The 23008-nt window shown below is 36.6% G+C and overlaps 1 protein-coding gene across 1 annotated transcript in view; it reads left to right on the top strand.

Moving 5' to 3' along the window:
- The first annotated feature begins 3925 nt into the window (after window positions 1-3925).
- CNGA1 (cyclic nucleotide gated channel alpha 1) overlaps window positions 3926-23008 on the top strand; it is a 46419-nt gene continuing 27336 nt past the window's right edge. The window contains exons 1-2 of the mRNA XM_011973057.1: window positions 3926-4067; window positions 14041-14245. Of these exons, the coding sequence (XP_011828447.1) occupies window positions 14155-14245 (91 nt within the window). The 5' untranslated portion in view covers window positions 3926-4067; window positions 14041-14154. The remainder of the gene's footprint in view (window positions 4068-14040; window positions 14246-23008) is intronic.

Here is a 23008-nt window from a genome sequence, read left to right on the forward strand (position 1 = left end):
CTTTAGGAACAGTAATAATGCTTCATATTACTCTGTTTCATTTTAATCCTCACAACAAACCTACTAGATATTATTATGCTCATTCCATGAAAACTGCAACTGAGGCCCAGCAGTTCATTATCATGCTCCAAATCGCAGAGCTAGTGAACAGTGGAGCTGAGATTCAAACTCAGTTCTGGGACTACAAAACCCATATATTTAAGGCCAGGGAGATATCACAGAAAACTCCCCCAAAGTGGATAACAACAGTTGGCATTAGAGAGGCTGAAGTAAAGTGAACACTGAATGTAAGAGCAAAAAGGTCTTCCACATTCAACAACAGGCAGTCATTTTCTGAAGACCTTAACTCCCCAAGAAGCAATATCAAGTTGAAAATATGAAGGAGATCCACAGAGGTCTGGTCTGAGTACTTTCATGAATGCTAGATCCAAATTGGGTGATTAAAAAACATTTCTTAGATGTGAGGGACAATTATATGTATTTTATATATATATATATGTGTGTGTGTGTATGTATGTATTTTGTTTGTTTGTTTGTTTGAGACGGAGTCTCAATGCCTTGCCCAGGCTGGAGTGCTGCAGTAGCACTATCTTGGCTCACCGCAACCTCTGCCTCCTGGGTTCAAGCTATTCTCCTGCCTCAGCCTCCCGAGTAGCTGGGATTACAGGCATGTGCCACCATGCCTACCTAGTTTTTGTATTTTTAGTAGAGATGGGGTTTCACCATGTTGGCCAGGCTGGTCTCAAACTCCTGACTTTACGTGATCCACCCCGCCTCCACCTCCCAAAGTGCTGGGATTACAGGCATGAGTCACCGCACTGGGCCTCAAGGGACAAGAATATTATAAAAAATAATAGTGGGCATTATCAAATTTTTCATTTGTATGCAGGTAAAGTGCTAAGAGTTTACAGGTGCATTAAATGCAAAGATGAGGAAATTGAATAACAGTTGGTGAAAAATGTTTTTCTATACAAGAATTATTTGCTATCGCTGTTAGAGGCAATTTGCTGAAATAGGCGACTTGACTAATTTTCCATGTTTTTACCTTCCAGATGCCAAAAGTACTGTGGTGCTCTGAAGTCAGACAGGCCTAGACATAGAGGTATCAGATAAAAAACAGAATACCCACTTAAATTTGAATTTCAGATTTAAAAAAAAAACAATTTTTAAAATGAGTTTGTCTCATGCAATATTTGATATATACTTATACTGTACTTTTAGTTGCCAAATCTAGTAACCCTGTCTGGGTGTGAATCACAGCTAACTCTGATACGGTAGTAGCCATTGTGACACTGGGTAAATGACCTCATCTCCCAGCCTTCATTTTCTTCTTCAAAAGATGAAGTAGATACCTTTTCTACTTCACAGGATTGTTTTAGGATTTGAAAAAAGTTAAGCTTGTTCTCTTGATAATTTCTTTGTGTGTCTGTTGATTACTTCATGCGTTTCCAAATATTTACCATTAATTTCATAGAGATAGATTTAAGGCACTCCCATGGTATTCAAGGCAAGGGGCTTATTCTTTTTCTTTTTGTTTTTTGTTGTTGTTGTTGTTTTTGAGAAAATGTCTCACTCTGTTGCCCAGGCTGGAATGCAGTGGTGTGATCTAGGCTCACTGCAACCTCCGCCTCCTGGGTTCAAGTGATTCTCCTGCCTCAGTCTCCTGAGTAGCTGGGATTACAGGCACCGCACCACCACACCCGGCTAGTTTTTGTATTTTTAGCAGAGACGGGGTTTCATCATGTTGGTCAGGCTGGTCTCAAACTCCTGACCTTGTGATTTGCCCGCCTCAGCCTCCCAAAGTCCTGGGATTACAGGCATGAGCCACCACACCCCGCCAAGGGGCTTATTTTCTTAAGCAGATTATGTAGTTTAGAGAGGAGCATAATATAAAAGGACGGACACAATAAAATTTTAGCATAAAGCTAAATTGTGGCACAAGAGGCCACGTGTGTTAATTTGGGAACTTTTATAACAGAGATGGATTTATCAAAAACATGTATACTAGCTGCCTAAAGGTATGTGTTTAAGTACAAGATTGCAAAAAATTAGATAGAAATGATATATTTGGTAAATTTTGATTTACCAAATTTACAACTAATTTCATAGAGATAGGTTTAAGATACTGCCATGTGAGTTGAAAGAAAGCAGTAAAATACAAATGCTAGTGATTTATTTAACTTTATAAAGTCAAACAGAGGTAAACATAAATTTTCTGAAAGTTATATTAACAATATGAATTTAGAGTCATAAAAATGTTAATACACTTTAATCCAGTCATCTACTTTCTAAGTAAACACTAATTAGTCACAGAGGTACATAATGAAGAATAAGAATATGTATTTTGAGGCTGGGCTCAGTGGCTCACACCTGTAATCCTAGCACTTTGGGAGGCCCAGGTAGACGGATCACTTCAGGCCAGGAGTTTAAGACCAGTCTGGCCAACCTGGAGAAACCCCATCTCTACTAAAAATACAAAAATTTCTGGGCTTGGTAGCCCACATCTGTAACCTTAGCTACTTGGGAGGCTGAGGCAGGAGAATTGCTTGCACCTGGGAGGTGGAGGCTGCAGAGAGCCGAGATGGCATCACTGCACTCCAGTCTGGGCGAAAGAGTGAGACTCCATCTCAAAAAAAAAAAAAAAGAATATTCATTTTGAAATGTTTTAGACCAGAGGAAAAAATATCCAATAATAGGAAAATGAATCAATAAATTATGGTATAATGAAATACAATAGAAGATTATGTAATCTTAAAAAGAATGCATTAGATACTTAGCAATATAAAAATTATCATAATATAATATTACATAAAATCAGAATAATTTTAATTTTAAAAATATAATGGTAGGTATAAGAAAAATGTTAATATTGGTTATCCCAAAATAGTAAGACTATGTTTCCATTTTCTTTTCTTTCTTTCTTTCTGTAATATCTTTTTATGAAGCATGTTTTATATTAGAAACAAGAATTTATTTTTACAATTCTGGAATCAGAAGTCAATTTTCCTAAGGTACACAGTACTCCTCTAATTTTCTCTGCTAGGCATCTTGAGGTGCCTCCTCTTTTGAGAGCCTCTTACACCCACTGGAGCTGAAACCATTCAACTGAGGAAGTAAGTGTTACTCGGTTGTTCATTGTTCAGCCGGAAAAACATTGCAAATACTGGAGAATGCATGATGTATTTTTGGAGCTAATAGATGGAAATAAAGGCAGTTTTGCTAAATGGAGACAGTATTTATTTCATGTCATTCTGATTTTCAGCCATAAGCAAAAGTTTTGTGAGTATGTAGCCTGTCATATATTGCATAAAACAGTTCTTAGGGAAATTTACTTTTAGGTTATTAGCGTAACATTGAGACACCAACTGAAATATTGTGATGATTTTTGTGCATCAAAAGTATGAATTATACTTTCAGGCAAGCTCAGCTTTATCCTATTTTATTTCTTGACCAGATATGTGTCAAATATGCAATTACTCCATAAAATACACAATTAAAAGATCAATGAATAATGAAGCGCATCCTATTAATATTTTAAATAACTTTTAATATCGTGGCACTATATTTGAAAATGTAATTATACTTTATAGAAAACCTAGACACTATTTTCAAGATTATAACCCTGGGTGAAGTTGGAAGTATAATTTTAATAAAATTCATCAGGCAATATTACCTTTGGTTTACTTCCAAAGTTGTTGAGAGGTATAGACTTGAGAACCCCTCTTTTATTCCTAACTCTCATACATATTAATAGGCTCAGACTCAAGCAAAGGATAATGATGTTGCTGTTATTTTCATCCACGTGTAAATCCGCAAATCCAATGCTGAGTCATGAAAATCCTACTTTGACAACGGGACAGAACTGTTTATTACCCTGGGAATGATTTTGAAAACTAGCCATTTGTGTATCTTTAAGGAAAGGGAAAAATCAGCATGCTTATTATTTTTTAAAAATTGGGGCCTGGATTTTGATGATGTCAAGATTTACAGTATATCCCTGTTTGTTTTGGATACACCAGTGACTTCCACTTCTAGAAGACAAAGTTATATTACTTAAACAACCAAAGGTAAGAACCCAGTGATAATGGTAGTTATATTTTTCACAAATGCTTATACTTCTGTTTTGACTCATTGAAGTATCAGCTTTTGCTTTGCTTCTCATGTTATGTGCTCTCTAGATACAGATGATGGTTGTATTTTTGTTAACTTCTCTGTCTTTTGAACAGGTAAGTGAATACTCCACCTGGCAATATGATTCTGCTAATCTGAATATCACAACATAGTAAACGCTACCTGCTTTTCACAAATTTTAGTTTAATTTTTAGAAGTCAAAAACAATACCTTTGGCAGGTATGTTTTTCCCCAAAGGAAGTGTCATATACTGATTTTTCTTTCTAAAATATTTGGAGATAGGACACTATCAAACTCATGTAAATCTTAAAGAATTCACTCCTAAAAAAGAGCTCCCACTCACTGGGAACTTAAGTATCAGATACTTTATCAACATTATTATAACAACCTGCAAATCCCCTTTCAGAGACGAATAAGTGGTCTAAAGAGATGAATAAGTGGTCTGAAAAGATTAAGTGCCTCATCCAAGGACACAGTACTATTCTATGAAGGAGCTGGAATTTAAATCACCTTGCCTTCTTTTAAATAACTCTCTATGATAAACATGTATGTTTTAATCAGAAAAAACATTATTGGCTGGGCCTTGTAGCTCACACCTGTAATGCCAGCACTCTGGGAGGCTGGAGTAGGTGGATCCTTGAGCCCGAGAGTTCGAGACCAGCCTGGGCAACATGGCAAAACCCTGTCTCTACACAAAGTGCAAAAATTAGCCCAGGTGTGATGGCATGTGTCTGTAGTCCCAGCTACTCAGGAGGCTGAGGTGGGAGGATCACTTGAGCCCAGGATGTCAAGTTTGCAGTGAGCTGAGATCACACCACTGCACACCAGTCTGGGTGAAAGAGAGAGACGCTATATCAGAAAAAAAAAAAAAAGGAAAAGAAAAAGAAAAAACTGTTATCAATTATCAATTACTGTCATGTTTTTCTTTAATTAAAAATGAGTACTGCATTCATCATGTAATAAGATTACATGTTTTAAAATATCAGTGATTTCATTCTATATTGGAAAGTCGAACACTCTTAAACCAAGATTTTAAAATGTTTCTATCAATAAAGATATATCTTATAATGGGCTTTTTACATTTTGACTTATTGTTTATATATAGTTTAATCAATTTGTTCAATTACACTCATTTTTTCACTTGGCTAACACCCATAAACACCAATCACTCATTTCATGGTCATTTTCCTGCTCAGCAAATAAAAGAGGGTGGAGAGTGAAGTATCAGGGTGTCAATGAAATTAAAAGGCCTATTATTTACCTGCTGCACCTTATGTCCCATAGAGAATACACCCTCTTTTCTCCACTCTGGGAATATTTATAAACATTGTTAACAAAAATAATCTCAGTAAAGCAAAAAACTATACAGGCCACAGTCAAAGTTAGAAATTAATGAGAAAAGTATAAATTACAGAACCTAGGCCTTAGATAAAATTTTTTTTTAAAAAAGGAAAAGAAACCTCTTTAATTGAAGATATCAACAAAACAGCCATTGAAGATCACTCTCTTTTACATGGAGGTAATTTTTTAAGTTATAAAGTTAATGTGTTGAAAACTAAAAAGTTTGGGTAACATAAATTATTTTCTACAAAAACAAATGTCAAATTTAAGTTAAGAATCAAGAATTAAGTTGACTAAAAATCGTGAGCAAAATTGAAAAAAGTGTCCAAGAACTACGTCCACAAAAGCTACTGTACCCTAAATATTTTTTACTTATTAATTTATTGAACAAATATTTATTTAGTTCCTACTCTAATGCTAGGCATTTTCCTAGGCAGAAACTTTCCTTTGTTTTCCACTATATCCTCATCAATAGATCAAAGGAGTAAATCCATAGGATGCTACAGCCGTTTACCTCAGGTGATAGTATGTGACATTTGGGCTGCCATATTTTATAAATTTTGGGTATAGCATTAAGCAGACTTTCCACAGCTGGTCCTTTCTTACATCTCCTTAAAGTAGAAATATAATGTACTTTCCCATGAGCAGACAACCATTGTGCCAAGGGTTTTTTTTTTGTTTTTTGTTTTTTGTTTTGAGATGGAGTCTTTGTTGCCTAAGCTGAAGTGCAGTGGTGCAATCTTGGCTCACTGCAACCCCTGCCTCTTGGGCTCAAGTGATCCTCCTGCCTCAGCTTCCTGAGTATCTGGGATTACAAGCATGAGCCACTGCACTTAGCGAATTTTTGTATTTTTTGTGGAGATGCGGTTTTGCCATGTTGCCCAGGCTGGTCTCGAACTCCTGAGCTTAAGCAATCCTCCATGTCTGCCTCCCAAAGTGCTGGGATTACAGGTGTGAGCCACCATGCCAGGCCTGTGCCAAGATTTTGAACAATGCTAATATAGCTACTTAATAGTCTGGGACAAGTGCTTACCGTTACAGGTAATGGTTCTCAAATGTTACCTTTCCAATGTACAAATCAACTTGAGCTTTAACAATTTTTATAGCTTTAGTTGATAAAAAGGTAATTGGTTAAATTCAATGAAATATTCTTGATAAAATAGGAAATTTGTTATAAAGAAACTTCCTTGACAAAATAAGAAAAGATTATCTGAAATTAATGGGAAAAATAGGAGAAATTCTAGAGACTGAACCAAGAAGACAAGGAGTGCCTGAGAGAATATCTATTATTTAATATTGTTCTATAAATTCTACCCAACACAATAAAACAAGAAAAAAGAAGAAGATATATACTTTGAAGAGAGAAAATTATCATTACCCGTGGATAATATGAGTGCTTATCCAGAAAACCCACATGGATCAATTTGAATACTATATTAAAACTGATAAGATAGGAAGATGATAGGCTACAAAATAAATATATAAGTAATTTTCCTCTAGACCAGTAATAATTATTAATAGTTAGACAGTATAATAAAACAGATTTTATTTAGAAATAAAAAATTTAAATACATAGAGTACATTTATTAAGAAATGTACCTAGCTTAATTAATAAAAATTACAAAGACATACAAGGTAAATTTTAAGAAGTAAATTAGTAAATGAGAAGACATCCCTTGTCATGTGATAAAAAAAATTTAATACGTTAACAATTGATTCTCCCAAAATTAATCCAAAAATTAACAAAATCTCTTTAAAGTACATTGTGAGAGTTTTTTTTTAGGGGACTTGATAAAATTATTCTAAAGGAAACTGGCAATAATAAATGTATACACTGTACTGTCATAGGAATCATTAAAGAGGATAAAAATCACTTAGGGCTGGGCGCGGTGGCTCACACCCCTAATCCCAGCACTTTGGGAGGCCAAGGTGGGTGGATCACCTGAGGTCGGGAGTTTGAGACCAGCCTGACCAACATGGAGAAACCCCATCTCTACTAAAAATACAAAATTAGCCTGGTGTGGTGACGTATGCCTGTAATCCCAGCTACCTGGAAGGCTGAGGCAGGAGAATTGCTTGAACCCAGGAGGCAGAGGTTGCAGTGAGCTGAGATCGTGCCACGGCACTCCAGCCTGGGCAACAAGAGTGAAACTCTGTCTCATGGAAAAAAAAAAAATCACTTAAATGCAATCATTAAAGTGATAAGTGTAGATGTATACTTTTTTTTATTAGACTTGCAACTAGTGTTTTGTGCAATAACATACAATAATTTCAAAAATTTTGTTGCTTTTTATGAACCTGTATAAGGCACTGTATAATGTTCTGGAGACATTAAATGAACTGTAATAAAAATTAGAGCTCACTGTGACCTTCCTCAAGTCTGGGGGAGAGACACTGACATAAATGGATCATGATAAAATAATGAATCAGTGCACTGATGATAAGCTCTCTGTATTATGTGAGTGTTGAGGGGAAACCATGAGCACTCAGACATCCTAATTCCAGCAGTATTAGTCTTCTAGGGCTGCCATATCAGAATACTGCAGGCTGGTGGTCAACAAAAATTTCTTTCTCACGCTTCTGGAGGCTGAAGTCCAAGATCAAGGTGCCAGCAGTTTTGGTTTCTTCTGAGGCCTCTCTCATTAGCTTGCAGATAGTCATCTTTTCGCTCTGTCCTCCCATAGTCATTCCTTTGTGCATATAATCCCTCCTGTCTCTTTACATGTCCACATTTCCTCTTCTTATAAGGACACCAGTCAGATTGGATCGGGTCCACCCTAATGGTCTCACTTTGACTTAGTTATCTCTTTAAAGGCCCTGTCTCCAAAAACCATCATATTCTGGGGTTAGAGCTTCAATATATGGATTTTGGGGGGACACAATTCAGCCTGTAACACCAGCCATTAGAAATATTTACTCTTTTCTTCATTCTTTACCTTTTACACATACTGTTCCCTCTGTCCAGAAAGCTGATTTCATCTAATGTCTGGCAAACTCCTGTTCATCCTTCAAGATCCAATTACATGTCCCCTACTTTGGGGAGCTCTGTGATTCTCCCACCTCTAACAGAGTTGGCCTATGCACACATGATATTGTCACATCGGATTTTTATCACTTGCAGGTTTCTTTTACTAATTTCTCTAGGGCTGGAAGCCTGTCTTAATCAACTTTCTATTTTCTTTTCTTTCTCATTTCCATACCTCAGCAACCTACATGATGCTGCTGTCATAGGGGGCGCTCAACAAATGTTGAGAAGCAAAAATATTAATGAAATACAGATTGGATTACATGTTATCTGTAAATTGTTTGCAAGTGAAAATATCAAAACTTTAAATGTACCCTTTTCAGAGATAAGGTATAAACTTGGGAGAGAAGTAGAAACAAAAGGTTATACAAAATGCTGAATGCTTACAGTGACTGACAAAATCTCCACGGAATTACAGTCAAGGGAACCTCCCTTGCTGGGTTCTAAGTATCTGCCTTTTTATATGATTACTTACCTTTATTGTTATTATTGAGAAATTTGCATTTACCTTCTCTCAGGGGATATAAAGAGAAACGAAGTAAGTTTCTTGACCTTAAGAAGCTTACAGAACACTGGGAAAGTGAGACATTCACCTGTACCCATAATAGATATATGTGTAAGAAAGTAAATTCTTAGGGAGAAAGGAGTGATTTAAGATATAGGAAATGCATGCAATGGATGGTGCCATCACAACTGATTTCACGGGCTTTTTAAAAAGACTTTCCAAAACACCTGTCATCAGCATGAATTTCTAGAGAAATTTCATTGTGATACAGATATTGGGTTGAGGAACCCTAACATAAAAGGCAGGGACTACTTCAGTTCATCAATATTTAATAATTTTCATAATCAAATATTCAGAATTCTGAATACTTTCTGATTAAATGAAGGTAGAGAAGTGGGAAGGATAACACACTAAGGTCTCCAACCATTGTGCAAAGTCTTTGTTCTTACTCTTGATCGTATAACATATCGGTTTTAAAGTAAACTTTCTTTGATAATGAAGAATCTTGTGATGCCCCAGGATCATAATTAATATATATGATTTTATAGTTCTAATAACTTTATTTAACAAATATTCGTTGACAAATATTCCCAGTTCTAGACACTGGGATTATAACAGGGCACAAAAACAGAATTCTCACTCTTATTATGCTTACATGTTCTGGTGTTTAAAACACTCTTACATCACTTTGTGTTCTTATAAAATATTTTGCTTAAAGAAAGGAGTATTGGAAAATATTTTGGGTTACTTGTTGGTTTTAGTTAATTGACTTTTGATTAATTGAGCTTTTTATTGTATAGTAGATACTACTTTAACATTTTCTGTGAATTGTGAAGATGATGATAATGATTATGATGACAATGATCTCTTTGGTAAAATTGTTTCTTCCTGAGCAAGTATTGGATTTTCTTTATACATTGATAACAGTTTGACCTACCAAGTGTGGCAGGTCCCTGTGTTTGCCGGGGAAACATAGCAACAGTGTTTTGTCAGCTCTGTTTTACTTTTTCATGAGAATTACAGCTGGCTTATGAGCCTATAAGGATAATTATTATTTTCTTCGATGGTTGCTTTGACAACATTAAAGTCTCGAAGTGGTATTTCAGGGGAAGAGATTAAAGAAAGATTAATCATTTTAAGTTTCTTTGTCTCTTTAAACAAGTTGATGGTTCTCTCTTTGTGAACTTAGAGATCACATAAGAATATTGTCAACTAGTATTTGTATAACTTTTCACAGCCTTCAATATTGCCTTATACATATTTTTCATTACCTCCTCATCGAGACTTATTACAATAGGCAGGGCAGGTATTATTATCTCCACTTTACAGAAGAGAGGACCCTGCAATTTTTGTCAGGGTTTCACAGGTAATTTGCTACAGAGCTAGGGCTAGAAACTAAGTCCTTGTGGAAGAAGTGATTGCTATTTTCAGGCACTGGCTGTTTCTCTTTGGCAGAGCAGGCACAGCCCATTCTAGAAGTTACACAACTTCCTGAGCATTGTTAAATGTTAAAAAAACAAACTTAGCCCTGTAATGAAATACTGAGATGGACAGAGTGAGATGAAAAACATTATTATGGAAAATGTTTATTTTAAATTTATTTTTACCATGCTATATAACAGATCTCTAGACCTTATTCCTTCTAACTGAAACATTGTATCCTTTGACCAACATGTACCCTGCCCGATAATGGAAAACATTATTTTAAAGCAAAGGTGCTGACACAAATGATTTTTGATATTAAACAGACTCCTATTTTAAAAATATGACTTTTTTCATTTAGAAGTATATTAGGAGGAAATATAGATAAACACAAAGAAGAAAACAAAAATACCGATGATCCCATCACTAAAAACTTGATGTTTAACATTAAAGTGCTTATTATTTCTATGTACATATATACACTTTTAAAATAAAATGGTATGATACTATAAATATTACTTCACAATTTGCTTTTTCTTCTTTAAATTTTATTTTTAAAGTTCTATTTATCTATCTATCTATCTATCTATCTATCTATCTATCTATCTATCTATCTATCTATCTTTCTACCTGTCTAGAGACCAGGTTATGAGACTGGCTAATTTTTGTGTTTTTTGTAGAGATGAGGTTTCGCCGTGCTGCCCAGGCTGATCTCAAATTCTTGGGCTCAATAGAGCTGCCCGCCTCAACCACCCAAAGTGCTGGGATTACAGGTGTGAGCCACCACGCCCGGCCACAATTTGCTTTTTCTACTTAGCAATATATCATGAACATTTCTTCAAGTTGTTCGGAAGAATATGAGAAAAAATATTGAAATATATAATTTTATTCTAAAATTAATGTGTTCATTCTGTAAAATTGATATAAAACAGAAGTATATAATCCTACTGTCCAGAGGTAGCTATATAGTTTAGTGCCTACTTTTCTGCACTTTTTTTTTTAAAAAAAAAAACAAATCCTGAAGTTAACTGGTTGGTGGATTAGAATACCTTCTTTAGAAAAAGTTTGAGCTAATGAAGAAAAGAGCATCATTTATTTTACAAAGGTATATATTTTGCTTTAAATTTCAATATAGCAAATAATATGTAAATAACAAATACATCATTTGTAATAATCTTTAGGGGCATTCACACAGAATACTACTCTGGAAACCACCAGCATACAGGAGCCTTCTGTATGTTGAATAATCTTTGGCCATCTTCAAGTAATACCTCAGTGGTGTGTGAGTGCTCTAAGCTGCATACTATTTAACTATCCTTGTTTAAAGATGGTGCTTTAGGCCAGGCGCAGTGGTTCACGCCTGTAATCCCAGCACTTTGGGAGGCTGAGGTGGGTGGATCACCTGAGGTCAAGAGTTCAAACCAGCCTGGCCAACATGGTGAACCACCCCACACCCCATCTCTATAAAAATATAAAAATTAGCCGGCTGTGATGGTAGGTGCCTGTAATCTGGAATCCCAGCTACTCGGGAGGCTGAGGCAGGAGAATCACTTGAACCAGGGAGGTGGAGGTTGCAGTGAGCTGAGATCATGCTACTGCACTCCAGCGTGGGTGACAGACGAAGACTCCCTCTCAAAAAAAAAAAAAAAAAAAAAAAAAAGATGGTGCTTTAAAGTCTGTGTACCATATCAGCCTTTCAGACTGGATTTCTCAATTCAGTTTGTAATTTTATCCAGAAGTAGTTTACTGCTTGGGTGATGTAATACAACCTATATGTCAGCCATAAACTGGTAAACAAATATTTGTTGTGAAATGACTTACGGGATTTACAGGTTATTAAAGTACACAAATGACTTTAGTAGATGGCAGGATTTTATGCTTCAGAAAGGTAAAATTAAATTGCAGTTAATAGTCAGAGGACCATAGTCAGAGGTACATAGTTACTTGTGGGACAATAATAATGCTTGACACCTAGTAGGTATTTCTTAAATATGTGTTAAATATTGAATGAATTAAAGAACCCAACTCAAAAAAGCAGACCAAGAATATAAACATGTAATTCACAGAGAATAAATCCAGATGATTAATAAACACATGAGAGTTTGTCTAACTTCACTAGTAAATATGAATCAAAAACCATAGGGTAAAAAATGCTCACCCATCAGACTGAGGAAAACTTTAAAATCTGACAACATTAAATGTTGGTCAGGGTATGGGAAAAAATGATATACTTCCATAGGTCTAGTAGAATTCAAAATGATACAGTAACTTTGGGCAGCAATCTGGCTGGCTCTGGTGAATTGAAACTAGGACTAGCAGTTCCACGTCTGGAAACATACATGAGAACCACTCTTGCACATGTGACTAAGGAGACTTAGTCTCCTAAATCTAGGGATTTTTATTGCAGCATTGTTAGTAAGAGCAAAGAAATGGAAACAACCAATCCTTCATTAGTAGAAAAGAAATAAAAATAGAAAAGGGGAACAAAATATTATGTATTTATACACTAGAATATTAATGAACAATATTGTAAAATGAAATAGCTCTATGTATATTAGCATAGATAATTTCCAAAATGGTTTCAGGTGAAAAAAGCACAAGTTGCAGAATTATGCATAGAGGAAGATATTGCTTTGGAAACTTAAAATACACGTGCAAAACTTTACATTGGTTATGAAAGCTTATATAGGTGCGTAAAAGGATGAAGAATTACCCTGAAGGATATACACCAAACTCACAGTAGTGACTGCACCTAGGGAAATAAGAAAGAGACTGGCAGGTTACGGGTTTTTTTTGGTTGTTGTTTGTTTGTTTGTTTGTTTTTTCAGACAAAATATTGCTCTGTTGCCCAGGCTGGAGTGCAATGGCATGATCTCAGCTCACTGCAACCTCCACCTCCCAGGTTCAAGTGATTCTCCTGCCTCAGCCTCCCCAGTAGCTGGGACTACAGGCGCGTGCCACCATGCCCGGCTAATTTTTGTATTTTTAGTAGAGATGGGGCTTCACCATGTTAGCCAGGCTGGTCTGAAACTCCTGACCTCAAATGATTTGCCCACCTTGTCTTTCCAAAGTTTGCTGGGATTGCAAGCTTGAGCCACTTTGACTGGCCGCGGTTTGTTGAAAGAACTTTAAATATAAAGTTTTATTTTTTTCACGTGCCATAAAAGGACTGACAGTCAATTTGACAGAAGTCAACAGTTCTTAATTCCTGGTGGCAGAAATATGAATGATATAATTCATATTTTATAGTTCATATAAAATGAATATATGAGTATTTCATAATTCATATATAATGATATGCTGTTTTGTATTTCGAAATGGGGGTCACTATATTTATTCACTAAGTAATTAATTTACATGATACAACATTCAAAATGTATAAAATATATACAGTGAAAGATATTTTCCCTTCCACTCCAATTGCCCAGTCCCATACTTCCCCTTCCTCAGAGGCAGACAATCACTGTTACCACTTTCTGGTTGCATTTTTCCAGAGAGATTCTCCCCACTCCTTTATGCACAGCACACACACACACGCAAATATAGATATTTACATATATATGTATATTTCCTACAAATGGTAGCATACCAATTTTTTTTTTTCTTTTTTTTTGAGACAGAGTCTCGCTCTTCGCCCAGGCTGGAGTGCAGCAGCACAATATCGGCTCACTGCAGCCTTTGCCTCCCGGGTTCAAGCGAGTTTGGGCTAATTTTTGTATTTTTAGTAGAGATGGGATTTCAACATGTTGGCCAAGCAGGACTTGAACTCCTGATCTCAAGTGATCCACCCACCTTGACCTCCCAAAAAGCTGGTATTACAGGTGTGAGTTTAAGGATTTCCAATACCTTTTTTTCCTTCCAAAAAGAGGTCCCATAGATGGAATACAATATAGTATATAAAATATAAAAATAACAAGGTACCAGAGGTAGGAAGACAGGAAAAGGGAGGGAAGAAGGGAGATTGAGACTGTGGCAGAAGAAACAGCAATAATTCAGTAGACAATGGAGAAATCTTTTTTTTTTTTTTAATGGAGTTTCGCTCTTGTTGCCCAGGCTGGAATGCAATGGCACAATCTCCGCCCACCACAGCCTCCACTTCCCAGATTCAAGCTGTTCTCCTGCCTCAGCCTCCCGAGTAGCTGGGATTACAGGCATGCACCACCACACCGGACTAATTTTGTATTTTTTTTAGTAGAGACGCGTTTTCACCATGTTGGTCAGGCTGGCCTCGAACTCGCGACCTCAGGTGATCCACCTGCCTTGGTCTCCCAAAGTGCTGGGATTACAGGCGTGAGCAGTAATCCTCGCAGGAGATAATTTTGTCAGTTGTGGGGTTGGGGGAGGTGGTGGTGAGATCAGGGTATTGAGTACCCCAGCTATGCTTTTCCCGTGGGCTTGCCTTGTGCTGGCTGTGTTCTTCAATGTTAAGTCACTGTCCTGATAGTTATTCTGCGTAACTCCTCCTCCATCCAGGGCCACACCAAATTCCTCTTCTTGTCCTTGGATCCCAGTGGTAGTAACAGTTTGGCTACTTCTAACCCGAGGTTACTGCACCATCCTTTGTGGTTTCCCTATACTAGTATCTTTGTAAATAGTCTCTTTGGAAATAACCTCTTCCAAAATTATCTTGAGTGTGCTTTTCTTTTTGGTTGGGACCCTGACTGGGAACCTCCTTCAAAAGTATTACTTATCTATTACATATCCTTTTTGTCTTATTCACTGTAGTATTAATTTCTTGAAGGCATATATCATATATTTTGTTAATACCTGTATTCATAGCATTGAGTACACTTCCTGTGGCTAGCAGGTATTGATAAATATTTTTGTCTTGAGAAGCAAGAATGGAAGATGGAAGATGGAAGATGGTAGGATTATAGTCACCAAGCAGGTTTTTTAAAATCTTAGTTTGGGCAGGGCGTGGTGGCTTACGCCTGTAATCTCAGCACTTTGGGAGGCCGAGGCAGGTGGATCACCTGAGGTCAGGAGTTCAAGACCAGCCTGGCCAACAAGGTGAAACCCTGTCCCTACTAAAATACAAAACTTAGCTGAGTCTGGTGGTGCACACCTGTAATCCCAGCTACTAGGGAGGCTGAGTCAGGAGAATTGCTTGAACCCACGAGGTGGAGGTTGCAGCGAGCTGAGATTGTGCCACTGCACTACAGCCTGGGCAACAGAGCAAGACTCCATCTAAAAAAAAAACAACTTAGTTTGGTTTCCTAAAATTTTCTCATTTCTCCCAGTCTCCAAATCAGTTCAGTAACCACTTTCTCTGTGTTTCTGCTCTATGGAAATCACTTCACTAGGAGTGGGGTTCTGGCTAGTGATTCAGCCATGACTCATGCCTCCAGAAATTTGTCTCAGTGAAGGGACCAGCGTGGCTAAAGTTTCTTAAAGCAGGAAGTGTCTCTTGGGGGTGGAAGATGGAAGTGGGATCTGACACTAATGGAGGAGGCGTGGAAAAGCTTCTGTGGCTATAGGAAGAGGATTAATGAGCAGTATTAAGAGCCAAGTTGAGACTCCATAGCAGGAACTTATAGTGCATCTAATCCACTTTACCTTACACAAAACTACTATATTAGCCTTCCTAAAGTAAATCTGGGGTGATGTCATGCTCTTGCCTTAAAATCTTCAATGACTCTTCATTTCATGTAGAAAGAAGAATGAGCCCCTATTTTGATGCAGTGCTCTTACTTTCATGGACCTGTTTCTTATTTTTTCTCTGTGTAGAAATTAAACTAGTTCAATTTCTATTCTCCAGATGGGCTTCCACAGGAATTCCATAGGAATATCTCCTGCCTCTATGTCTGTTGTGGGAAATCAGGGACCCCAAACGGAGAGATGGGCTGAAGTTGCAGCAGAAGAACATAAATTGTGAAGATTTCATGGACATTTATTAGTTCCCCAAATTAATATTTTATAATTTCTTATGCCTGTCTTTACTGCAGTCTCTGAACATAAATTGTGAAGATTTCATGGACACTTATCACTTCCCCAGTCAATACCCTTGTGATTTCCTATGCCTGTCTTCACTTTAATCTCTTAATCCCGTCATCTTCATAAGCTGAGGAGGATGTATGTTGTGTCAGGACCCTGTGATGATTGCGTTAACTGCACAAATTGTTTGTAGGGCATGTGTGTTTGAGCAAGATGAAATCTGGCACCTTGAAAAAAGAACAGGATAACAACAATGTTCAGGGAACAAGAGAGATAAGACTTTGGACTCTGACTGCTGGTGAGCCAGACGGAATAGAGCCATATTTCTCTTGTTTCAAAGGCAAGTAGGAGAACTATCGCTGAATTCTTTTTCTCAGTGAGGAACATTCCTGAGAAAGAGAATGTGCCCTGAGGGTAGGCCTATAAATGGCCCCCAGGGGGCCGCCGCCTTTTACGGTCAAAGTCAAAGGGATGAAATAAGCCCTGGTCTCCTGTAGCGCTCCAAGGCTTAATAGGACGAGGAAATTCCCACCTAATAAATTTTGGTCAGACAGCTTGTCTGCTCTCAAACCCTGTCTCCTGATAAGATGTTATCAATGACAGTGGAAGCCCAAAACTTCATTAGTAATTTTAATTTTGCCCCATCCTGTGGTCCTGTGATCTCGCCCTGCCTCCATTTGCTTTGTGATATTTTATTACCTTGAGAAACATGTGATCTCTGTGACCCACACCCTATTGGTGTACTCCCTCCCCTTTTGAAGATTGCCAATGAAAACTTGCTGGTTTTATGGCTCAGAGAGCATCACGGAACCTGCCGACATGTGATGTCTCCTCCAGCTTTAAAATTTCTCTCTTTTGTACTCTTTCCCTTTATTTCTCAGACCAGCCAAGACACTTAGGGAAATAGAAAAGAACCCATGTTAAATATCAGGGGTGGGGTTTCCCCCAATATATATCTTTACTCATGAATTCCCATTTGCCTGGAATAGGAAGCCTTTCTCCTGCCCCATTTCCACCTGATAAATCCTACTTACCCAGGCCCCTTATTTTCTGTTTGCTCTTGAATTTATTGTTTCAGGAGGTGTCTCCCATGGTGATTTCATCTTCCAACAGAGAGTATCTCCCTTTCTAATCCCAGATCCTGTTGGCCATTCCTGACTTTAAGCAGCCTCTTGCATTTATGCCTCCTGCTCTTGGGGTAGTAGGAGTATTCTATTATTGTTAATCTCACTGTTTCCTCACTGTCCTCTGTTTAACATTACTAACACTTTTGTAACTAATGCTCTGTATTAAATTCCTTCTATTGAACTACCTGATATTAGCCGTTTTTCTGATTGGCTGATTTCTGATTCACTGTGTTAGATTCACTGTGTTAGCACACCTGATTGAAAGACTGTGCTTCAAGATCCAACTCCATCTTCTTTGTGGACCTTTCTTCATTATGTGGCTGAAAAAGATTTTAAAAAACTCCCCTAGAATATTAAAAAATCTGTTATTTCAACAATCATATTTTTCTTATGACATTGTAAAAATATCTACTAATTTCTAAACAAATAAAGTATCTCAGAAATTGGGGAAAGGATGATTGACAATTACAAATAATTATCTAAGTTTCCCTTGTAGATGCCAAATACTTGTTCATTTTAGTACTCCTGGCTTGTTCCCCTGTAGTCCTCTGCTACACTACTAGTTGTAAACTCTTTTGGGGGCATACTCATCTTTGGATTTGTTCCTTATCCAACTGGCAGAGAACTCTGTGCATTGTACATGTGTGCTATTTATTGAGTTGGGTACAGACTCGTTGCTTGGCATGTGTATTTTTTCTTTTTTCGAGACAGAGTCTCGCTCCATCACCCAGGCTGGAGTGCAGTGGTGTCATCTCGGCTCACTGCAACCTCTGCCTCCTGGGTTCAAATGATTTTCCTGCCTCAGCATCCCAAGTAGCTGAGACCACAGGCACCCACCACCACACCCAGTTAATTTTTTGTATTTTTAGTAGAGACGGGGTTTCACTGTGTTAGCCAGGATGGTCTCAATCTCCTGACCTTGTGATCTGCCTGCCTCGACCTCCCAAAGTGCTGGGATTACAGGTGTGAGCCACCATGCCCAGCCATATTCTTAATTTTCATTTTATATTCCAGTTGTTCTTTGCTATTATATAGAAGTAAAATTCATTTTTACATTGACTTTACAGTCTTGCGACCTTGCTAAATTCACTTATTTGTTCTAATCATTTTTTTCTAGATGCCAAAGAATTTATTTTATGGTTGACTACATACACTATTATGTCATCTGCAAGTAACTAGTTTTACTTCTTTTCCAATTCAGATGCTTTGTATTCTTTTTCTTGCCTTATTGCAAGTGCTAGAACCTCCAGTGCAATGTTGACTACTTCTAGAATATCCTTGTCTTATTCTTGACCTTAGGAAGAAAATGTTCAGTCTTTCATCATTAAGTATAATGCTAACTGTAGTTTCTTTTTTTTGTTGTTTTGTTTTGTTTTTTGTTTTTTGAGACAGAGTCTGGTTCTGTCGCCCAGGCAGGAGTGCAGTGGCAAGATCTTGGCTCACTGCAAATTCTGCTTCCTAGGTTCAAGCAATTCTCCTGCCTCAGCCTTCCGAGTAGCTGGGATTACAGGTGCTTGCCACTATGCCTGGCTAATTTTTGTATTTTTAGTAGAGACACGGTTTCACCCTGTTGGCCAGGCTGGTCTCCAACTCCTGACCTCAAGTGATCCACCCACCTTGGCCTCCCAAAGTGCTGGGATTACAGGTGTGAGCCACCGCACCTGGCCAATGTTAACTGTAGATTTTTTGATACATGCTGTTTATTGGGTTGAGGAAGTTCCCTTCTATTTCTGGTTTGCTAAGAGTTCTAGTTATAAATGGGTATTGAATTTTGGAAAAACGCATTTTCTACATTTGTTGAAATCAACATTTGTCATTATTATTGTGAATCTTATTGATTACTTTTCAAATTTATATCTACATTTCTCATTTTAAGTTACAAAAACAGTTATAAATTATAATAGTTGTTTGTAAGTTTTGTTTGCAAGAACTGATCCTCAGGTTTCAGATTTGTAGATCTGAAATATCAAACAGTTAACAGCAACCTTGAAGCCTTTCCTAACCATTATTTTCTCTCTCCCACTTATGGCATTCAGAAAAGGCCAAAGGCACTAAAGGCAAATAACACAGAGTAATGTTTCACAAGGTGTGATTCAGGAATCCTTTGCAACAGAATTACTTACAGTGCCTGATAAAGCTGTATATTTATGTGCCCTACCCACACCTTACTCGGACTCTGCAAATAGGGCCCTGAAATATGCATTTTAAACAAGCTTCACAAGTATATTCATGCTAAATTAAAAGAACCACTAATACATAGTTAATTATGTGTGGGTTTGTGTGTGTATGTGGGTACACAGAGTATCTTCTCTGCCCTTTTATATAAAGAAGGCATTATTATTCTGTTTACAAATGTGTAAACAGAGGTTTCATGAGGTTAAAAAATCTCACTTGAGTTCATTCAGCTAATAAGTGACAAAGCCAGGTTTTGAACCCAAGCTAGAGCATGATTTCAATCAGTAGAATATACTGCTTCCATGTATTCACGGTTCATGTTCCATATTTGTTTTGCCCGAATTACCCGTAAGATTTTCTCAACCATTGCTTTGGTATATTTTTGTGTAGTTTGTTATATCCTCACTTAGGTAAGGAATTTTTGTGATTCAGCTAAATGTGAAAGCTGAATCTTGCTTTCCAAAGCAATTGTTTCTCTTCGATTCACAAATTTCAATTCAAAGACTCATGCATAGGAAAATCAGCAAAGCAACAAAGTCCCTAAAAGAATATATTTTTCTGTTCTTTTCAGATGTTTTGCCTATGATCCTATGATACCAGAAGAGTTGAAAGTATATGAAAATAATAAACAATTACTATTAATATTTTTTCTCAAACTACAGAGTAATTTTACCTTTAAAAACAGACGGAAAAATTCAAAATAAAATATTAGCAGCTGGGACCCAGTAGTATATAAAAAGAATAACTTACCAGGGCTGGGCACAGTGGCTCACACCTGTAATCCCAGCTACGTGGGAGGCTGAGGCAGGAGAATCCCTTGAACCAAGGAGGCGGAGGTTGCAGTGAGCTCAGATCATACCGCTGTGCTCCAGTCTGGGTGACAGAGCGAGACTCTGTCTCAAAACAAATAAGCAAAAAAAGAATGACTTATCATAACCAAGAAATGTTTATTGTAGAACTGTTAAAAGTTTTAATATAGTTCACCATATTAATATTGACAGGAAAATATGATTATTTCTATGAGAGCAAAGGAGATTCTAATAAGAACCCAACATTAATTCCCATATCTAATATTTTAAAAATAGGAAACTTCCTAACATGAGTAAAACATCTACCTCAAACTAATGGACAACACCATGCTTGAGAATGAAAATCAAGAGGCATTTTCATAAAGCCAAGGACCATACTGGATATCTGTTAAGATAGTTATAATAACAGAATATAAACACTATTATATATTATTTTCTGGAAGTTTTAGTCAAGGCAATTAGACATTAAAACTAAATGCTTCTTAAAAAGAGGAAATGAAATAATGTTGTGTAAGTAATATAATTGTATTACAAAGACAGAAATTAATTAATACAAAACCTATTAGAAAAAAATTTTGTAAAGACCAATAAGGTGGTCAGTTTCAAAATAAAAAAGAATAAATAATTTCCTGACATAGCAAAAGTAAATAGTTAGCATACATCAAGGGAAAACCAAGTTAATGACAAAAGAAAAACAAATATAAAACATGTAGGAATTAATAAAAATGTAGAATCTATATATTGAAACTTTTTTGAAAATGTAAAGGAAAATAATTTCTTAATTTATTCTATGATTTTAATGCAAATTCCATCAAAATCTCTATAGTTGGAAAGGCAGTTTTAAAATAACATTTCAGATCAGTAGGGAAAAGATGGTCTATTGATTACTGATTAAATACTAATTAGAATATCAACTATCCATTTAGAAAATATAAAGCTAAATCTCTGCTGCATACCTTACACCAAAATTAATTTGAGGTAGATTAAAAAGGAAATTATAAAACCAGTGGGAAAAATATCTATTAATAATTATAAATTCTAAATTTCTCTATTTTTCTGTTTATAATTTCTATTTTTTAGAGAGGTTATGTATTTTTTAAAGTGATTAATAAAAAAATTTCCAAGTAGAATACTTAGGCCAACAGGAAATTACAGGGCAAGAGAAGTGACTCGTTTTTCTTTAGGGTTAAGCAAAGGCCAGGCTTGGTTTGTTCTGACAATAGGAATTATATTTTCTGTTCTCATTTAATCTTTTACTCATATAATTTTTTCTGTATATTATGATGAATGAAATAGTTTCATATTCTCCCTTCCCTAGTCATAAGGTTTGAGATCTCTAAAGAGAGTGTTTATTGATGACAATAGGGAGTTGGCATGTGGGGAAATATACCAGAATAGTCATATCTTCATTCAGATGCTGAAAAGGAGTCAGTGAAGCATTTCTCTTCTTAGAAAGCAGTTGTTTCTCAGTAAAAATTACTTTAATTATATTTTAAAATATATATACATGTTCATTAACAAACATAACAAAAATTCTTTATTTCCTATTTATTGACTACTGCCTGCTAGTTATTTTCATTAGTTGTTTGGATACTGGAGTGAGATAGAAAGCATTATTTATTATTGTCTTCACTTGAATATTTAACATTTTGTAAAATTTAAGTCATTATTGATTTTACTTTCAATAATGAGATATGTTTTATACATTTTTCTATATCAAATGATTTTTCTTTCATTTTAATTTACTTAAGAGTCCTATGAATTGGCAAGAAAAGTTCTGAGAACAGATGGGGACAGTCCTGCCTTGGACTCTCTCAGGGCAGAGTATAAATGGGTGGACATGATTGACAGTTCATTGTAACTCAAAAGTATATGCTACCATGAGGATTATGTTTATTAAACTGATAGTAGAAATTGTCATTTACTGGGCTCGTACTATGTGCCAAGGCATAATGCTAAGCACTTAACTCATTTAATCCTCACCACAGTTTGTGAAGCAAATGTTATTCAGGAAAACAAGATGAATTTTCTAAAGAACAAAGTTGTCCAATAATGGATCGGGCTACTCACAAGGCAGGAAGTTCCCACAACCAGAAGTGTTCCAAAAGAGACCAGGTGATCATTTATCAGGAATATGATAGTGGCATTCCTGTTTGAGTAGAAGGTTGGCTCCAGTGACCCTTGAAATTATAACTGCTTCTAGGTTTCTATGATTCTACTTTGCAAATGCCATCACACCTTGTAATATAAACCAAATAACACCAGCAAAATCACTCAATTTAAAATCCAGTTATTGGCTTGGTGTAGTGGCCCACGCCTGTAATCCCAGCACTTTGGGAGGCTGAGGTGGGAGGATCATTTAATGTCTGGAGTTCAAGACCCGCCTGAGCAATATAGTGAGATCCCATTTCTACAAAAAATTAGTCAAATGTGGTGGCATGTGCCTGTATTCCCAGCCACACAGAAGGCTGAGGCAGGAGGACTGCTTGAGCCCAGGAGTTTGAGGCTGTAGTGAGCCATGATCACACCACTGCATTCC

The sequence above is a fragment of the Mandrillus leucophaeus genome, unplaced genomic scaffold (genome assembly GCF_000951045.1).
Source record: "Mandrillus leucophaeus isolate KB7577 unplaced genomic scaffold, Mleu.le_1.0 Scaffold1337, whole genome shotgun sequence".
In the NCBI taxonomy this organism is placed as follows: domain Eukaryota; kingdom Metazoa; phylum Chordata; class Mammalia; order Primates; family Cercopithecidae; genus Mandrillus; species Mandrillus leucophaeus.